The sequence below is a fragment of the Oncorhynchus tshawytscha genome, linkage group LG28 (assembly GCF_018296145.1).
Source record: "Oncorhynchus tshawytscha isolate Ot180627B linkage group LG28, Otsh_v2.0, whole genome shotgun sequence".
Taxonomy (NCBI): Eukaryota; Metazoa; Chordata; class Actinopteri; order Salmoniformes; family Salmonidae; genus Oncorhynchus; species Oncorhynchus tshawytscha.
This window is the reverse complement of record NC_056456.1, coordinates 29,202,242-29,219,818: the sequence shown is the minus strand read 5'-3', so window position 1 is coordinate 29,219,818 and position 17,577 is coordinate 29,202,242. Positions and strand designations below refer to the sequence as shown.

The 17,577-nt window shown below is 43.9% G+C and overlaps 1 protein-coding gene across 1 annotated transcript in view; it reads left to right on the top strand.

The window, feature by feature from the left end:
* Positions 1-16,588, top strand: part of LOC112227045 (calponin-3) — a 31,874-nt gene extending 15,286 nt beyond the window's left edge. The window contains exons 2-7 of the mRNA XM_024391830.2: positions 11,632-11,753; positions 12,120-12,186; positions 12,322-12,459; positions 12,783-12,899; positions 14,943-15,089; positions 15,640-16,588. Of these exons, the coding sequence (XP_024247598.2) occupies positions 11,632-11,753; positions 12,120-12,186; positions 12,322-12,459; positions 12,783-12,899; positions 14,943-15,089; positions 15,640-16,029 (981 nt within the window). The 3' untranslated portion in view covers positions 16,030-16,588. The remainder of the gene's footprint in view (positions 1-11,631; positions 11,754-12,119; positions 12,187-12,321; positions 12,460-12,782; positions 12,900-14,942; positions 15,090-15,639) is intronic.
* The last annotated feature ends 989 nt before the right edge of the window (positions 16,589-17,577 follow it).

Below are 17,577 nucleotides of genomic sequence, written 5' to 3'. Positions count from 1 at the left end.
ACATTCCAACCTTGTTTAACATTATCTAGTCTAAATATGGCATGATTCCACCAATTGTAACCTTCTGCATCACTTTCAAATAGGTACTTTTGTTTTGAAGGCAAACCGCAAATTCCACTATTATGCCTAATCCTAATTGTGGCTAGCTTCACAACACATAACCCGGTCCGGTCGAGCCTCACTAGCCAGATGAAGCTACCTGGCTGTTTATAACGTTAGCTTTGGGCAACGGGGTTACGTAGTTGGCTAGCTATTTATTTTCATGAACTGAAGTTAAATTTCAATAGGCGAACAACACGTGGCTACCTAGGTAATACTTACTCGCAAGGATTCCTAAATCATTGCTAAGAATAATGAAAATGACTGCAAATTCAGCACACACAACATTCTATAATAGATTGTGTTATTTGACATGTCATTGGGGCGGCAGCGTAGCCTAGTGGTTAGAGTGTTGGACTAGTAACCGAAAGGTTGCAAGATGGAATCCCCAAGCTGACAAGGTACAACGTTCTGCCCCTGAACAAGCCCACTGTTCCTAGGTTATCATTGAAAATAAGAATTTGTTCTTATTTGACTTGCCTAGTTAAATAAATAAAATGCAAAAATTAAAAGCTTATTTAATGTGTCAAATTGTGTTATTTGACGTGTATCTTTTTTGACCGGCAAAGACCCAAACGGCGTTCCATGGGATGGAGTTTTGGCTATCCACAGTGACAGCACCTTGCGTAAATTTAGTTTGACCAATAAGTAACAGTTCCAAGCCTCTCTCCCAATAATGGCACATTTTCTGTTTTCCCTTCCCCACTTAGACCTCTCCCAGACAGTTCTAGCAAAGTTCTTGCTTGAGAAATTGCACTTTGTTAAGAAGCTATTTTTGCACTTTTTTTGGCCATTTAAATGAAAACAGTCACAGTAAGGTACTTAATTGTTACCCAGAAATGATTTGATATTGAGAAAAAAATGGCTGCATTGGACATTTTTTTAAAGGACTCCCTGTGTGGGACATGAGTCTCATAGTAACGGCTAGCGTAGCTTGTTTGGCACGACACAAGGTTGCGAGGGGCACTTTTTCCTTTATCTACCTTTCACATTGAACTCTGACCCTTCCAGATTGGTATCGAAGTTGGATTAATTATTTCAGGGACATCACATCAACTTTCCCCTCCTTTTAACCACATTGAAGACTCTTTGCCCTTTTTGAAGACTGCTGGTCTTTGTAGGAACGGCGGCCATCTTTCTTACACACAGCCTTTGAGCAATACTGAAATAATACTGAAATAATTGTTTTCCCTTTTCATCTTGATGACAGATTTCAGATTTGACTCTGTCAAGACTCTCATGTTGGCGGGTGATGAACTATTAGGCACAAACGTTTGGTTTGTTATGTGTGTGAAGGGTGATGAACTTGTTAGAAACAGTTAAAGCGGGAGTTTTTATGTGTGAGGTTGATGGGATTTCAGCCCTCTGTCTTACTGAGAGAACTGAAGACTTCTTTCAGCAGAGGTTAGACTCTGAATGTGGAGGATTAGGCCTATCACAGGTGGCTCTGAACCTTTGGAAAACCTCTACTTGCCTGTTTTCACCATAGTCAGCAAGAGGTGCTGGTTTTGTGTGTGTGTGTGTGTGTGTGTGTGTGTGTCACTCAAGTGCAGCGTGTGTGTTTAATAAATTGCAGATGAGGGATCTCTTGGATCTACCTCGGCTCCTCCTAGCTAAACACACACTGCCCACATTCTCAAACACACACATACACACACACACACACACACACACACACACACACACACACACAGACCTTGAAGAGGGTCTGTTTTGACACTGTGGTAGCTGGACTCAGACAGTGAAAACAGACTAGTGGTATTGCCAATGGCTTTTTGTTTTTGAGGTTGATATAAACTTGGAGGTTTTGTTACTTTGAGATATCTTTGTATTGTTCAGGTTCGGTACCTAACCTTTTATTCCATACATTTGCATGGAAGTCAATAGCCCATGGCTCACAATCTCTGTTTGTGAAATATTTAGTGAAATAATAATTCATTTTTAAAAAGTATATATTTTATATATTTCCACACTGAGGTTGTATTGTGAACAGTTGCATTTTCGTTACACAGCCATCAATAGGTTTTGCATTTTCCTGTCCAAAGACCTATCCTGTCCAAAGACCTTGTAAGAGTCAGATTGTCTCCTTGATATCCAGGTACACTGTATGTAGTGTCTGAACCCCTCTGCTTTCCCCATGAGGCAGTCAGATCTGTGCTTGCGTGCCAGACTGAGGATGCACTACAGTAATTTGAGCTGCGAGGAAGAAACCTGGTCGATCGCTATTCCACATTCCTTCTGTATGGGGAAACTACTGACTCCAGCGTTGTTACTGTACCATAACTTGCTTGGGCTGCTTCTGTGGCGCAGCGAGGAAAAACAATACCTCCTTAGTCGATAATTAGCCCTAGAGCCGTATGTATTGTCTCAGTGCTGATCTAGGATCAGTTTAGCCTTTTAGAACATAATGAATAAGATTACATGGACAGGGGAGTCGTGATCCTAGATCAGCACTCTGAGGTGTGCATGCGGCATCCTGAGTGCTTTCTCTTGATTAATTAGCAAAAGCAGCAAGATGGTGCTGACAGACATGGCAGCTCTGCTTCTAGTTCCTAAGCAACTTTGGAGTATTTTGTTTTTTTGTGTGTTATTTCTGACATTATTAGCCCAGAACGTTTTTTGTGTTATTACATACATCTGGAAATAACTTCTGGATATCAGAGCGGGGGTAACGACCAGGAATAGGACTTTCCTGAATTCAATCCTTTGTTCGTACCCCCAAGGGCAATTGGACTTATCCCAGAGGCTGCTCCAAGTCGCCGCGGACGGAGAAGAGGTATTCAGAGTGGACTTCTAGTCTGACTCAGGAGGCGGGCACACCATCCACCACTTCCAAGTATATTACTTACTTACTGTCTCTGGACAATAAAGTAGACGAGCTCAGGGTGAGGATCTCCTTCCAGAGAGATGTCAGGGACTGTAACATACTCTGTTTCATGGAATCATGGCTCTCTCGGGATATACTCTCCCCTTCCATACAGCCAACTGTGTTCTCAGTTCATCCCACAGACCAGAATAAAGAAATCTCCGGGAAGAAGAAAGGCGGGGTATATAGTTCATGATTAACTACTCATGGTGCGATTGTGATAACATACAGAACCTTTTGTTCACCCGACCTAAAATACCTCACAATCAAATGCCGAACGTATTACCTCCCAAGATAATTATTTTTGGTTATAGTCACAGCCGTGGAAATTCCCACCTCAAGCCGATACCACGACGGCCCTCAAGGAACTACACTGGACTTTATGAAAACTGGAAACCACATATCTTGAGGCTGCATTTATTGTAGCTGGAAATTTTATCAAAGCATATTTGAGTAAAACGCTGCCGAAGTTCTATCAACTCCTTGACTGTAGTACCTGCTTAGGAAAAACACTAGATCACTGCCACTCACCTTTTCGAGGTGCCTACAAGGCTCTCAGATTGCGACTCCATTTTGGTCCTCCCTCCCTATAGGCAGAAACTCAAACAGGAAGTACCCGTGCTAAGGTCTATTCAATGCTGGTCTGACCAATCGGAATCCATGCTTCAAGATTGTTTTGATCACACAGACTGGGATATATTTCGGGTAGCCTCTGAGAATAACATTTATGCTTACATGGCCACGGTGACTGAGTACATCAGGAAGTGTAGGGGATGTTGTTCCCACAGTGACTGTTAAAACCTACCCAAACCAGAATCCATGGAAGGCATTCGCGCAAAACTGAAATTGTGAACCATCGCTTTTAACCATGACTAGGTGACTGGAAATATGGTTGAATACAAATAGTGTAGTTATTCCCTCCATAAGGCAATCAAACAGGCAAAACGTCAGTACAGAGACAAAGTGGAGTCGCAATTCAACGGCTCAGACATGAGATGTACAGTACCAGACAAACGTTTGGACACACCTAATAGTGAAGACATCAAAAATATAAAATAAAACATGTGGAATCATGTGGTAACCTAAAAAGTGTTCAACAAATAAATATATATTTGAGATTCTTAAAAGTAGCCACCCTTTGCCTTGATGACATGAAGCTGGTTGAGAGAATGCCAAGAGTGTGCAAAGCTGTCATCAAGGCGAAGGGTGGCTACTTTGAAGAGTCTCAAATATAAAATGTATTTTGATTTGTTTAACACTTTTTTTGGTTACTACATGATTCTATGTGTTTTCATAGTTGATGTCTTCACTTATTCTACAATGTAGAAAATAGTAAACAATAAAGAAAAACTCTTGAATGAGTAGGTGTGTCCACACGTTTAACTTGCACTGTATGTGGCAGGGTGTACAGACAATCACGGATTACAAAGGGAAAACCAGCCGCGGCGCGGATACCGACGTCTTGCTCCCAGACAAGCTAAACACATTCTTCGCCCACTTTGGGGACAGCAAGGAGTCATCATGCCAGGTAGTCCTGTGGCATGGTCCTAGGGCTCAGGTCCCCTGAGAGAGAGAAAGAAAGAAAGAATGCGAGAAAGAGAGAATTAGAGAGAGCATACTTAAATTCACACAGGACACCAGATAAAACAGGAGAAATACTCCAGATATAACAGACTGACCCTAGCCCCCAGACACATAAACTACTGCAGCATAAATACTGGAGGCTGAGACAGGAGGGGTCAGGAGACACTGTGGCCCCATCCGATGATACCCCCACAGAGCCAGAAAGGCAGGATATAACCTCACTCACTTTGCCAAAGCACAGCCCCCACATCACTAGAAGGATATCTTCAACCACCAACCATCCTGAGACAAGGCCGAGTATAGCCCACAAAGATCTCCGCCACGGCACAACCCAAGGGGGGGTGCAAACCCAGACAGGAAGACCACGCCAGTGACTCAACCCACTCAAGTGACGCACCCCTCCTGGGGACGGCATGGAAGAGCACCAGTAAGCCAGTGACTCAGCCCCTGTAACAGAGGCAGAGAATCACAGTGGAGAGAGGGGAACCGGCCAGGCAGAGACAGCAAGTCTATCGCAGTCTGCTATCCCCACTTGCTTCAAGATGTACACCATTGTTCCTTTACCCAAGAAAGCAAAGGTAACTGAACTAAATGGCCATCACCCCGTAGCACTCACTTCTGTCATCATGAAGTGTTTTGAGAGGCTAGTTAAGGATCATATCACCTCTACCTTCCCTGACACCCTAGACCCACTTCAATTTGCTTACCGCCCCAATTTATTTTCTTTTTTTATTTAACCAGGTAGGCTAGTTGAGAACAAGTTCTCATTTGCCACTGCGACCTGGCCAAGATAAAGCAAAGCAGTTCAACACATACAACAACACAGAGTTACACATGGAATAAACAAACATACAATCAATAATACAGTAGAAAAGTCTCTTTACAATATGTGAAAATGAGGTAGGATAAGGGAGGTAAAGCAATAAATAGGCCATGGTGGCGAAGTAATTACAATATAGCAATTAAACACTGGAATGGTTGAATGTGCAAGTAGAGATCCTGGGGTGCAAAGGAGCAAGATAAATAAAAAAATACAATATGGGGATGAGGTATATTGGATGGGCTATTTACAGATATGTACAGGTGCAGTGATCTGTGAGCTGCTCTGACAGCTGGTGCTTAAAGCTAGTGAGGGAGGTAAGTCTCCAGCTTTAGTGATTTTTGCAGTTTGTTCCAGTCATTGGCTGCAGAGAACTGGAAGGAGAGGCGGCTAAAGGAAGAATTGGCTTTGGGGGTGACCAGTGAGATATACCTGCTGGAGCGCGTGCTACAGGTGGGTGCTGCTATGGTGACCAGTGAGCTGAGATAAGGTGGGGCTTTACCTAGCAGAGACTTGTAGATGACCTGGAGCCAGTGGGTTTGGCGTCGAGTATAAAGTGAGGGCCAGCCAACGAGCGCATACAGGTTGCAGTGGTGGGTAGTATATGGGGCTTTTGTGACAAAACGGATGGCACTGTGGTTAGACTGCATCCAATTTGTTGAGTAGAATGTTGGCGGCTATTTTGTAAATGACATCGCCGAAGTCGAGGACTGGTAGGATGGTCAGTTTTACGAGGGTATGTTGGCAGCATGAGTGAAGGATGCTTTGTTGCGAAATAGGAAGCCAATTCTATATTTAATTTTAGATTGGAGATGTTTAATGTGAGTCTGGAAGGAGAGTTTACAGTCTAACCAGAAACCTAGGTATTTGTAGTTGTCCACACATTCTAAGTCAGAACCGTTCAGAGTGGTGATGCTGGATGGGCGGGCAGGTGCGGGCAGCTATCGGTTGAAGAGCATGCACTTAGTTTTACTTGCATTTAAGAGCAGTTGGAGACCACGGAAGGAGAGTTGTATGGCATTGAAGCTCGTCTGGAGGTTAGTTAACACAGTGTCCAAAGAAGGGCCAGAGGTATACAGAATGGTGTCGTCTGCGTAGAGGTGGATCAGAGAATCACCAGCAGCAAGAGCGACATCATTGATGTATACAGAGAAGAGAGTCGGCCCGAGAATTGAACCCTGTGGCACACCCATAGAGACTGCCAGAGGTCCGGATAACAGGTCCTCCGATTTGACACACAAGTAGTTGGTGAACCAGGTGAGGCAATCATCTGAGAAACCAAGGCTGTTGAGTATGCCAATAAGATTGACAGAGTCGAAAGCCTTAGCCAGGTTGATGAATACGGCTGCACAGTAATGTCTCTTATCGATGGCGGTTATGATATCTTTTAGTACCTTGAGCATGGCTGAGGTGCACCCATGACCAGCTATAAAACCAGACTGCATAGCGGAGAAGGTACGGTGGTGTCATGACTGTCCTGATCAGGTCAGGTTACAGGAGACTACAACCCTACAGATTATCTCTCAACCCCAACAGAGGAGGAAAGATCTAGGGGTCTGAATATGTGACCCCTCACGCCCCTGGTAAATCTTGGGCCACACAACATTCCTGTGTCCCCTCAATATGGAGAACCAGCCTGAGAACATTAAACATTAAATAAAGGAACTTTGGAACATTGGTTTCCGTCAGCCACAATGGTGGTCATGACGATAGGTGGAATATGAAAATGTCATTTTTGTTTTGTTATTAAAGGTTAATAGTTGACGTTATTACGAAAACATTGTAACGTCAACAGCCTCCACTCCCCATCGAATCATGGTATCTACACTGTTTCATTCCTACGCTGTGAGCTCTGAGCTACAGAGCTGTCTGTCCTCAGAAGAGCCCTTCCAGAGCAAGGGCGAGGGACCAGACTCCTAAGCCAAAAGGACACCGACATCGTGAGGACGACCAGAGAGTTGCGCCGGAGAAGTGCATCATTGAGCAGCCTGAACGGTCCACGCGGAGAATCCACGGAGACCCTCCCCACGTAATTACATCATTATATTCTGACCCATAAGAGCGGCAGTTTGGGGCAAGGCTAGGGTTAGAATAAGCATAGCTGACAAATTCACCCAAATTTATATTTCTCTCGTGTACTTTCGCTTTTTTATCTCATTTTTAAATCCCCATTTTGGGTAACATGCGCCATAGTGTGTTGGCCCGTTATACCAAGTCTAATCAATAGCCTAGAATGTGTTTTTGTGTATGTATATCTTGTATCATAATTGTAGCTTTCTACTAAATAAATACTCAACTAAGATTGGTGTGGTACGAACTCATTGGTGAGACCCGGGGCCGTGCAGATTCCCGGATTATGCGACGTTCAGAACGAGACTGTAGAGGTAACTGGTTAATTAGCAGCTGTTGTAAAATCGATATTCTGGTATTCTTTGAGTTAATTTGGGAAATAGAAACTCAATAAAACTAATTTTCCCATGGTGCCCCAGGTTAATGAGTTAATAATTGCTTGATTCAGTTAATCATGAAATTAGAAACCTTTTAATCATTCGATGAGCAACAGTCGTCACATTAACTAATACAACTTCACGACAGTGGGATTCGAAATGGTCGGTGATCCGTTTGTTAACTTGGCTTTCGAAGACCTTAGAAAGGCAGGGTAGAATAGATATAGGGCTGTAGCAGTTTGGGTCTAGAGTGTCTCCCCCTTTGAAGAGGGGGATGACCGCGGCAGCTTTCCAATCTATGGGAATCTCAGACGATACGAAAGAGAGTTTGAACAGGCTAGTAATAGGGGTTGCAACAATTTCAGGAGATAATTTTAGAAAGAGAGGGTCCAGATTGTCTAGCCCGGCTGATTTGTAGGGGTCCAGATTTTGCAGGTCTTTCAGAACATCGGCTATCTGGATTTGGGTGAAGGAGAAGTGGGGGAGGCTTGGGTTGCTGTGGGGGGTTGATTGCTGTTGATCGGGGTAGGGGTAGCCAGGTGGAAAGCATGGCCAGCTGTAGAAAAATGCTTATTTACATTCTCCGTTATAGTGGATTTATCGAGGGTGACAGTGTTTCCTAACCTCAGCGCAGTGGGCAGCTGGGAGGAGGTGCTCTTATTCTCCATGGACTTTACAGTGTCCCAGAACTTTGAGTTTGTGCTACAGGATGCAAATTTCAGCTTGAAAAACCTAGATTTAGCTTTCTTAACTGCCTGTGTATATTTGTTCCTTACTTCCCTGAAAAGTTGCATATCACGGGGGCTGTTCGATGCTAATGCAGAACGCCACAGGATGTTTTTGTGCTGGTCAAGGGCAATCAGTTCTGGAGAGAACCAAGGGCTATATCTGTTCCTAGTTCTACATTTTTTGAATGGGGCATGCTTATTTAAGATGGTGAAGAGGTTCACTTTTAAAGAGTAACCAGGCATCCTCAACTGATGGGATGAGGTCATTATCCTTCCAGGATACCCGGGCCAGGTCGATTAGAAAGGCCTGGATGCTGAAGTGTTTTAGGGAGCGTTTGACAGTGATGTGGGGTGGTCGTTTGACCGCAGACCCATTACGCATGCTGGCAATGAGGCAGTAATATAGATAGATAGATTGACAGACGATACAGTTGCCATCACACTGCACCCTGCCCTATCCCATCTGGACAATAGGAATACCTACGTCAGAATGCAGTTCATTGACTATAGCTCAGCCTTCAACACCATTGTACCCTCCAAGCTCATCATTAAGCTCGGGGCCCTGGGTCTGAAACCCGCCCTGTGCAACTGCTCCTGGACATCCTGACAGTCCGCCCCCAGGTGGTGAAGGTAGGAAATAACACCTCCACTTCGCTGATCCTCAACACAGAGGCCCCACAAGGGTGCGTGCTCAGCCCCCTCCTGTACTCCCCGTTCACCCATGAGTGCGTGGCCACTCATGCCTCCAACTCAATCAAATTTGCAGACGACACAATGGTAGTAGGCCTGATTACCAACAATGACGAGACAGCCTACAGGGAGGAGGTGAGGGCCCTGGCAGAGTGGGGCCAGGAAAATTAAGTCTCTCAACATCAACAAAACGAAGGAGCTGATTATGGACTTCAGAAAACAGTAGAGGGAGCACGGCCCTATCCACATCAACGGGATCGCTGTGGAGAACGTGGAAAGCTTCAAGTTCCTCGGTGTACACATCACTGACAATCTGAAATGGTCCACCCACACAGACAGTGTGGTGAAGAAGGCGCAACAGCGCCTCTTCAACCTCAGGAGACTGAAGAAATTCGGCTTGGCCCCTAAGACCCTCAGAAACTTTCACAGATGCACAATTGAGAGCATCCTGTCAGGCTGTATGACCGCCAGGTATGGTAACTGCGCCGCCCGCCACCGCAGGGCTCTCCAGAGGGTGGTATGGTCTGCCCAACGCATCACTGGGGACACACTGCCTGCCCTCCAGGACACCTACAGCACCCGATGTCACAGGAAGGCCAAAAAGATCATCAACCAACCGAGCCACGGCCTGTTCACCCCACTATCATACAGAAGGTGAGGTCAGTACAGGTGCATCAATAACAGCTTCAATCTCAAAACCATCAGACTGTTAAATAGCCGGCTACCACCCAGTTTCTCAGCCCTGCACCTTAGAGGCTGCTGCCCTATATACATAGACATGGAATCACTAGCCACTTTAATAATGAAACACTAGTCACTTTAAAAATGTTTACATACTGCTTTACTCATCTCATATGTATATACTGTATTCTATTCTACTGTATTTAGTCAATACCACTCCGACATTGCTCATCCTAATATTTATATATTTCTTAATTCCATTCTTTTACTTTTACATGTGTGTATTGTTGTGAATTGTTAGATACTACTACACTGATGGAGCGAGGAACACAAGCATTTCGCTACACCCGCAAAAACATCTGCTCAATATGTGTATGTGATGAATAAAATTGGATTTGATTTGAAGATATGTACATCATAGTTGGAAGCCCAGGGCTTCAACCAAGCAGCCTATGAATGCTCGTTAAGATGGCTGAGGGCAATATCCCTCTAATGTCTCCCTCCGCTATCTCACGTAACGTTGTCTCTGTGATGTTTTCATGGAAGTTTAAGACACTTCATTGCTCAGGACATCTCAGGAGTCTTTCTATCTTGCGTTCTGTGTTTCTGTCTGTCTGTCTGTCTTTCTCTCTCTCCTTCAAGTCATTGGGTAAAGCAACAGTGTTAGTCTGGACTGGGGAATCTGTGGAGCCGTCCCCTAAAGCCAGGGTTCAGTCATGGGGCAGCAGTCCATGTAATTTCCTGTGTGTCTTACCACTCCTGGCAACAGGCCACACAGCAGTGATGTGAGGGTGAGGAGAGACGAGTGTTTTCCCAAAAAAACGGACCTTTAGAACGATATGTGATAGGTCGGCTTTGGCTTCAGTTTAAAAGCTTTGGCCTTCTGTTGTGAGGACTGAAGAGTTACCTCAAGTGACTTTCTCTTTAAGAAAATACATGAATGGATAGAATGGATTGTTTTTCCTTTTGGTTTTAATTGTATAATGCTTTTTCAAATGTTCTGTATTTAGATTGGGCTAAAATCCCCATAAATTATTGTGCAAGTCTACCCATTAAACAGACCTAATCTAACTTTCCCAAGGAGTGGGCCGGCTAAGCCCAAAGACCACGAGTTATAACTATTGAAATGGTGTGCTGCTCACTGCTTACTAAGCAATCTGTTGAGGTCAGACTAATGCATCACACTTAACATAAACACTTCTTCTCTACCTAAAGGCTATTAGAACTCACAGACTCACTCCCTGTGTCACACACAGGCATAATATTTATTTATTTCACCTTTATTTTATCAGGCAGTCATACTGAGACAAAGGTCTCTTTTACACATGAGCCCTGAATTACATCAATTACAGAAAATACACACATCAATATAAATACAAAATTCAAGTAGAAAGAACAATCATACTAAAAGATTATGGAGTTCATAAAGTAGTCTAGGTTTAGGCTTACATTGTGGTTCAAATTGGATCAAATTACAAGACACCTTAAGTATGTAGCTTGTTTGGTTTGTGTTAGGATTGGGTTTGCGTGCAGGATCGGAAGTCTATGGTAATTGCTCGACCTTGCCCACTTGTAGGATAAGTGGTATTGATGTCGTATAGCCTACCTATCCGAACCTGTCATATCCCCACAAGTGTCTAGGGGGGTCAGTGTTTGATTTTGAACTATTGTTAAATGAAGAGTGGGTGGAGTTACATAATTATTTGATATTTTCAGATCGCAGGGAAGTATGACCTGCAGAAGGAGGAGGAGCTCCGGTTTTGGATTGAGGAGGTGACGGGCATGCCCATTGGAGAGAACTTCCAGAAGGGCCTTAAGGACGGAGTCATCCTCTGCGAGTTAGTTTAATTTTTTTTCTGTCTACACAAAGTGTATCTGTGTGGGATTTGCCCTGTTCAATTTACTGGTTTACAAGTCCTAGACTTCGCCAGTCTTCAGCTCAGTCCGCTATGAGGATGTAGAGGAATACTTAGTCACATTCCTCGATAGATGATCACTCAAGTAGACTTAATACAGGATGTTATATTGTTGCCATAACAGTGATCAGGTGTTGAAAAGGCCTACAGAGGTCTCTGTGGTCTTAATCTCTCTGTCATTATTTTCATTACCACTAGGAACAGTGTGTTATTTGTCATTGCTCTAGTTGAGAATCTGTTTTATGTTCATATCAAACTGTAATTGCTTACTATTTTCTTCTACCTTAGGCTGATAAACAAACTGCAGCCTGGTTCCATCAAGAAAATCAACCACTCCAAACTCAACTGGCACAAGGTACGTGAAACAAAATAAAAGATGTTGATATATACTGTAACGCTGCCATTTCACAGAGGGAAAATGCTTTTCATTCGACAAGACTAAATAACGAGACTGAAGCGGAGTCTGATTTCCTTTGTTGTTCACTTCTAGCTGGAAAATCTGGGGAATTTCATCCGAGCCATTCTGAAGTTTGGCCTTTGTCCCAACGACATCTTTGAGGCCAATGACCTGTTTGAGAATGGGAACATGACCCAGGTCCAGAGCACACTGCTGTCCCTGGCTGGTGTGGTAGGTTCTCGGTTAGACTGGGGTGAATGTGGAACCCTGAGTTGTTCGTGACCTCGTTATAACCATGTGCCATAACACCACACACAGTGCCATGGGAGAGCATGACATGAAAAGGAGGCAAACATTGGTTTTTGGTTTGTTTTTGTTGTTGGTGCTGAAATCCGTGGTCGAACAAACATTGTTTTTTATTGAATTGCTGGTGATTGAGATGTCCATGCAACACTTTGTAGGCTAACAGTACAGTTATAATTAGTGAGTAAAAACATGTATGTAAAACTGCAAGCAACACTGACTTTGTTACTTTGTCTCTTACCATGCAACAGGCGAAAACCAAAGGTTCAAACTCCAACTTTGACCTCGGTGTGAAGTATGCGGACAAGAGGACGCGCCATTTCGACGAGGAGAAAATGAAGGCTGGACAATGTGTCATTGGACTGCAGGTGAGTCATGCTAACACAATTGCAATTACCACAGAGATAATGTGGGGTGGGTTAAAGAAGGATTTTTAGGCCGTGAGACATGGATTGTATGTGTGCCATTCAGAGGATGATTGGGCAAGACAAAATATGTAAGTGCCTTTGAACGGGGTATGGTAGTAGGTGCCAGGTGCTCTGGTTTGTGTCAAAAACAGCAATGCTGATGTTTTTTTATTTTTTCACGCTCTACTGTTTCCCGTATGTATCAAGAATGGTCCAACACCCAAAGGACATTTATATTTGTATTTATTATGGATCCCCATTAGTTCCTGCCAAAGCAGCAGCTACTCTTCCTGGGGTCCAGCAAGATTAAGGCAGTTTATACAATTTTAAAACATTAGAATACATTCACAGATTTCACAACACACCGTGTGCCCTCAGGCCCCTACTCCACCACTACCACATATCTACAGTACTAAATCTGTGTGTGTGTGTGTGTGTGTGTGTGTGTTGCTTCACAGTCCCCGCTGTTCCATAAGGTGTTTTTTTAATCTGTTTTCTAAATCAAATTTTACTGCTTGCATCAGTTACTTGATGTGGAATAGAGTTCCATGTAGTCATGGCTTTATGTAGTACTGTGTGCCTCTCATAGTCTGTTCTGGACTTGGGGACTGTGAAGAGACCTCTGGTGGCATGTCTTGTGGGGTATGCATGAGTGTCTGAGCTGTGTGCCAGTAGTTTAGACAGACAGCTCGGTGCGTTCAACATGTCATTACCTCTCATAAATAAAAGTAGTGATTGAAGTCAATCTCTCCTCCACTTTCATCCAGGAGAGACTGACATGCATATTATTAATATTAGCTCTCCGTGTACATCCAAGGGCCAGCCGTGTTGCCCTGTTCTGAGCCAATTGCAATTTTCCTCAGCCCTTCTTTGTGGCACCTGACCACACGACTGAACAATAGTCCAGGTGCGACAAAACTAGGACCTGTAGGACCTGCCTTGATAGTGTTGTTAAGAAGGCAGAGCATCGCTTTATTATTGACATACTTCTCCCCATCTTAGCTACTACTGCATTAATAAGTTTTGACCATGACAGTTTATAATCTAGTGTTACTCCAAGCAGTTTAGTCATCTCAATTTGCTCAATTTCCACAGTATTTATTACAAGATAAAGTTGAGGTTTAGGGTTTCGTGAGAGTTTTGTTACAAATTCAATGCTTTTAGTCTTAGAAATATTTTGGGCTAACTTATTCCTTTCCATCCATTCTGAAACTAACTGCAGCTCTTTGTTGAGTGTTGCAGTCATTTCACTCGCTGTAGTAGCTGACCTGTATAGTGTTGAGTCATCTGCATACATAGAAACTCTGGCTTTACTCAAAGTCGGTGGCATGTTGTTAGTAAAAATCTTAAAAAGCATAGGGCCTAAACGGCTACCCTGGGGAATTCCTGATTCTAACTGGATTATATTTGAGAGGCTTCCATTAAAAAACACCCTCTGTGTTCTGTTAGACAAGTAACTCTTTATCCACATTATAGCAGGGGGTGTAAAGCCATAACACATGCATTTTTCCAGCAGCAGGCTTCGATCAATAATGTCAAAAGCTGCACTAAAGTCTAACAAGATAGTCCCCACAATCTTGACACTATTCCGGGAAGCATTGGTGTCAACATGGGCCAGCATCCCTGTGGAACGCTTTCGACACCTTGTAGAGTCAATGCCGCAACGAATTGAGGCTGTACTGAGGGCAAAAGGAGGGATTGCAACTCAAGATGTTTCTAATGTTTGGTATACTCTGTATGTGTGTGTGTGTGTGTGTGTGTGTGTGTGTGTGTGTGTGTGTGTGTGTGTGTGTGTGTGTGTGTGTGTGTGTGTGTGTGTCTGTGTCTGTGTCTGTGTGTGTGTGTTTTATCCTGTCTGTACCAAAACAATGGATACCAGTCGTACTCTGAAAAACAAATTAAATTTGTGGTCAATACCATTGCCAGACATAGAATAGATTTGATTAGAGGACATTGTGACCTATGGATGGAGCCATGTCTGAAAGCTGTTTTTGTCGTGGGTAGATGGGGACAAATAAATGTGCCAGCCAGTCTGGTATGACAGCGTACGGGACCAGGAGACACTTATACGACCCAAAGTCACAGACGGACAAGCCCTATGACCAGACTACCATCAGTCTGCAGATGGGAACTAACAAAGGAGCCAGCCAGGTAAGAGTACTGTTCGTCTGTGGTGTATAAAGTACTGTGGTTCTTATGGTTCTGCTGCAGTGGATTCCTAGCCACTATAATCCCTGGAAGCAATTAGCAGTAATCTTGTATCAGAGTGAGACATCTACCAACTAAAGGTTACTGTGGCCAGGTGCACGCACACACACACACACACATTCTTGCTTTCTCTCACAAACACACACCCTTTTACTCTCTCTCTTTCTCACACACACACACACACACACACACACACACACACACACACACACATTCTTGCTTTCTCTCACAAACACACACCCTTTTACTCTCTCTCTCTCTCTCTCTCACACACACACACACACACACACACACACACACACACCATTCTTGCTTTCTCTCACAAACACACACCCTTTTACACCCTCTCTCTCTCTCTCTCTCACACACACACACACTCCCACTTAACCACCAACCTAACCTTCCCTCCCTCCGTTCCCCCTGTCCTCTCTCCTTCCCTCCCTCCACTCCCATTCTCTCCCTCCCTCCGCTCCCCCTCCCTCCTCTCCCTCAGGCTGGCATGTCGGCGCCGGGTACCCGCCGTGACATCTACGACCAGAAGTCGGCAGGACAGACAGCAGACAGCTCCACCATCTCCCTGCAGATGGGCACCAACAAGGTGGCATCCCAGAAGGGAATGAGCAGCTACGGCCTGGGCAGGCAGATCTACGACCCCAAGTACTGCACCTCCCCCACGGAGCCCACCTCTCCCGTTACCCTCGGCAACAATGCCGGTAGCCATGGCAACGGGAGCCTAGGAACGGGAACCAATGGATCAGAGATTAGTGACAGCGACTACCAGGCGGAGTACCAGTATCACCATGACGACGAAGAGGAGTACCGGGGTGGGTACCAACAGCAGTACAGCGGGCACTATGATGAGGACCAGGGCATCGACTATTAGACTGACTGTGTGTCAAATGGCACCCTATTCCCCTCTACAGGGTGTCATTTTATGTTTTCCCGTTAGACTCTGTGGGCCCCATTTTGGCAGCTAAAAAAATGTGCGCTTGTTTTGACAACAGCGCTTTTTTTTTGCGTTGTCAAAAAGTCACCCTGTGTAGTAGTAGTCCCAGTTGGCATAAGTGTATAAGTGTGTCTGGGAATATTTGACGTTATAGTGGCCTTCTACCGGAATTGGAGTGGAGAAACATGTCCAAGTACCTTTATGGATCATATGAACCATAGGCCTATATATTTAGTTTGATACAGTTTTGTGGGACCACTTATGATGACGTTTTTTAAACTGATGCAAATTGTGTTACTCTGGTATTACTGTAATATAAAGAGTGTTGAGAGAGAGTGATTTTGTTATCAACAAAGCAAGAATTTTACTATCCTTGCTAGCTTTTTTAAAAACAAATGTTTTTTGCCCTATACAGTTGAAGTCAGAAGTTTACATACACTTTGGTTGGAGTCATTAAAACTTGTTTTTCAACCACTCCACAAATTTCTTATTAACAAACTATAGTTTTGGCAAGTCGTTTAGGACATCTACTTTGTGCATGACGCAAGTCATTTTTCCAACAATTGTTTACAGACAGATTATTTCACTTAGAATTCACTGTATCAAAATTCCAGTGGGTCAGAAGTTTACATATACTAAGTTGACTGTGCCTTTAAACAGCTTGGAAAATTCCAGAAAATTATGTCATGGCTTTAGAAGCTTCTGATAGGCTAATTGACATCATTTGAGTCAATTGGAGGTGTACTTGTGGATGTATTTCAAGGCCCTACCTTCAAACTCAGTGGCTCTTTACTTGACATCATGGGAAAATCAAAAGAAATCAGCCAAGACCTCAGAAAAATACTGTAGACCTCCACAAGTCTGGTTCATCCTTGGGAGCAATTTCCAAATGCCTGAAGTTACCACGTTCATCTGTACAAACAATAGTATGCAAATATAAACACCATGTGACCACGCAACTGTCATACCGCTCAGGAAGGAGACGTGTTCTATCTCCTAGAGATGAACATACTTTGGTGCGAAAAGTGCAAATCAATCCCAGAACAACAGCAAAGGACCTTGTGAAGATGCTGGAGGAAACAGGTACAAAAGTATCTGTATCCAAAGTAAAACGAGTTCTATATCGACATAACCTGAAAGGCCGCTCAACAAGGAAGATGCCACTGCTCCAAAACCGCCATAAAAAAGCCAGACTACGGTTTGCAACTGCACATGGGGACAAAGATCATACTTTTTGGAGAAATGTCCTCTGGTCTGATGAAACATAAATAGGACTGTTTGGCCATAATGACCATCATTATGTTTGGAGGATAAAGGGGAGGCTTGCATACCGAAGAACACCATTCCAACCGTGAAGCATGGGGGTGGCAGCATCATGTTGTGGGTGTGCTTTGCTGCAAGAGGGACTGGTGCACTTCACAAAATAGATGGCATCATGTGGAAGGAAAATTATGTGGATATATTGAAGCAACATCTCAAGACATC